The following is a 1,430-nucleotide window of genomic DNA, read 5'->3' on the forward strand; positions in this document are numbered from 1 at the left end:
ATGACAAGACCCCTTGCTGAAATGACTATGGCTCCCACATATAAAATATGCAGTGAAGTAATTGCTAATATGCTCTTCGTATTCATCACACACTACTGCCAACCAATGAATAAATGAACGAAGCAGTGTGGTGAGGTGGATGTAAGTGAGTAAATGAATGTCGAATTGGGTGGACGAATGCCTTAATGAGCACCGATGCACGTTGTTGCCAAAAGACAAAGCGACTTACAGTGAACGAGGGGTTGCGATCAGGGTAAAATAAGTACAAGAGCTTTGCAAAGTCGCGTCTGACAAGGTCGACTAAAAGGAGGTGATTAACTAATCATGGCTCCATAATCATGAATTATTTTAAGCTGCACGCTTCCTTAAACTGTTCACGCATTTCTTCGTAGTCCTCCTTTGTAGCTTGTTTCTCGGTTTCCGTCCACTTGATCGTCTCCTCACACTTCGCAAGTATATTTTTTCGGTGCTCCTCAGATATCTTCTGCGTTATCTCCTCCTTCTCCATGTTCCTCTTCATGCTGTAGATGCAGTCCACTAACGCGTTCAGCGCTGCCACCCTACTCCTCCCCTTCTCGTCCACATGCTTGAACTTCTCCGCTTCAGCCAGCATTCGCTCTATCTCCTCCGCCGACAGACGACCCTCGTAGTTGGCAATAGTCATGCTTCTCTGCTTCCCTGTCGACGTTTCCACCGACGACACATGAAGAATGCCATTTTCGTCAATTTCAAATGTATTTTCGAACTTAATCTCATCACACTGTGCTGCTGGAAAACCCAGTATGAGAAAGTGGCCCAAAAAGTGGTTGTCACTCGCCTTCACTCGTTCACCCTCATAAACGCTGATCCACACACTCGTTTGATTATCCACAGCTGTTAAGGCATTGCATGTCTGCTTCGTCGGAATAGGCGTGTTTCGCTTTATTACAATCCCCACCATACCATCTGCATCCTTCAGTCCCAATGACAGTGGCGTTACTTCCAGCAACATCAAATCCTGCATCGAATTCGACACACCACCAGCCAGGTTGGCAGCAAGCAACGTCGCACCATACGCCACTGCCTCGTCCGGATTGATGGACCTTTTCAATTTTCTACCATTGAAGAAGCCCTGCAACATTGTCTACACCTTCGGAATATGCGTCGATCCACCCACCAGCAATATTTCGTGAATGTTAGCCTTGTCTATCTTCGCATCGCTCAACGCCGTCTTCACAGCATCTATCGTCTGACTGAAGAGGTCCATGCACAGCTGCTCCAATAGGGCCCGTGTGAGGGTTATACTGAAATTAGTGCCCTCAAACAACGATACCATGCCTACATTAGTGGACTCAGCCGAGCTCAACATCCCCTTTGCCTTCTCACACGCCTCTCTCAGACGGCTGATGGCAATCTTGCTAGTGGTCAAATCCTTACCCTTGTGAGCCTGC

The 1,430-nt window shown here is 47.3% G+C and overlaps 1 protein-coding gene across 1 annotated transcript; it reads right to left on the bottom strand. All coding sequences in view use genetic code 11, as the record gives it.

Moving 5' to 3' along the window:
• Nucleotides 1–343: 343 nt before the first annotated feature.
• Nucleotides 344–1,348, bottom strand: EGR_11265 (Heat shock cognate protein; the record flags this gene model as incomplete). Its single annotated transcript, XM_024500508.1, has 2 exons — nt 344–1,111; nt 1,157–1,348. The coding sequence occupies 2 exons, from the start codon at nt 1,346–1,348 to the stop codon at nt 344–346; spliced, it is 960 nt and encodes a 319-aa protein (XP_024345077.1).
• Nucleotides 1,349–1,430: the final 82 nt, after the last annotated feature.

This window comes from Echinococcus granulosus, assembly GCF_000524195.1.
Source record: "Echinococcus granulosus chromosome Unknown EG_S00658, whole genome shotgun sequence".
In the NCBI taxonomy this organism is placed as follows: domain Eukaryota; kingdom Metazoa; phylum Platyhelminthes; class Cestoda; order Cyclophyllidea; family Taeniidae; genus Echinococcus; species Echinococcus granulosus.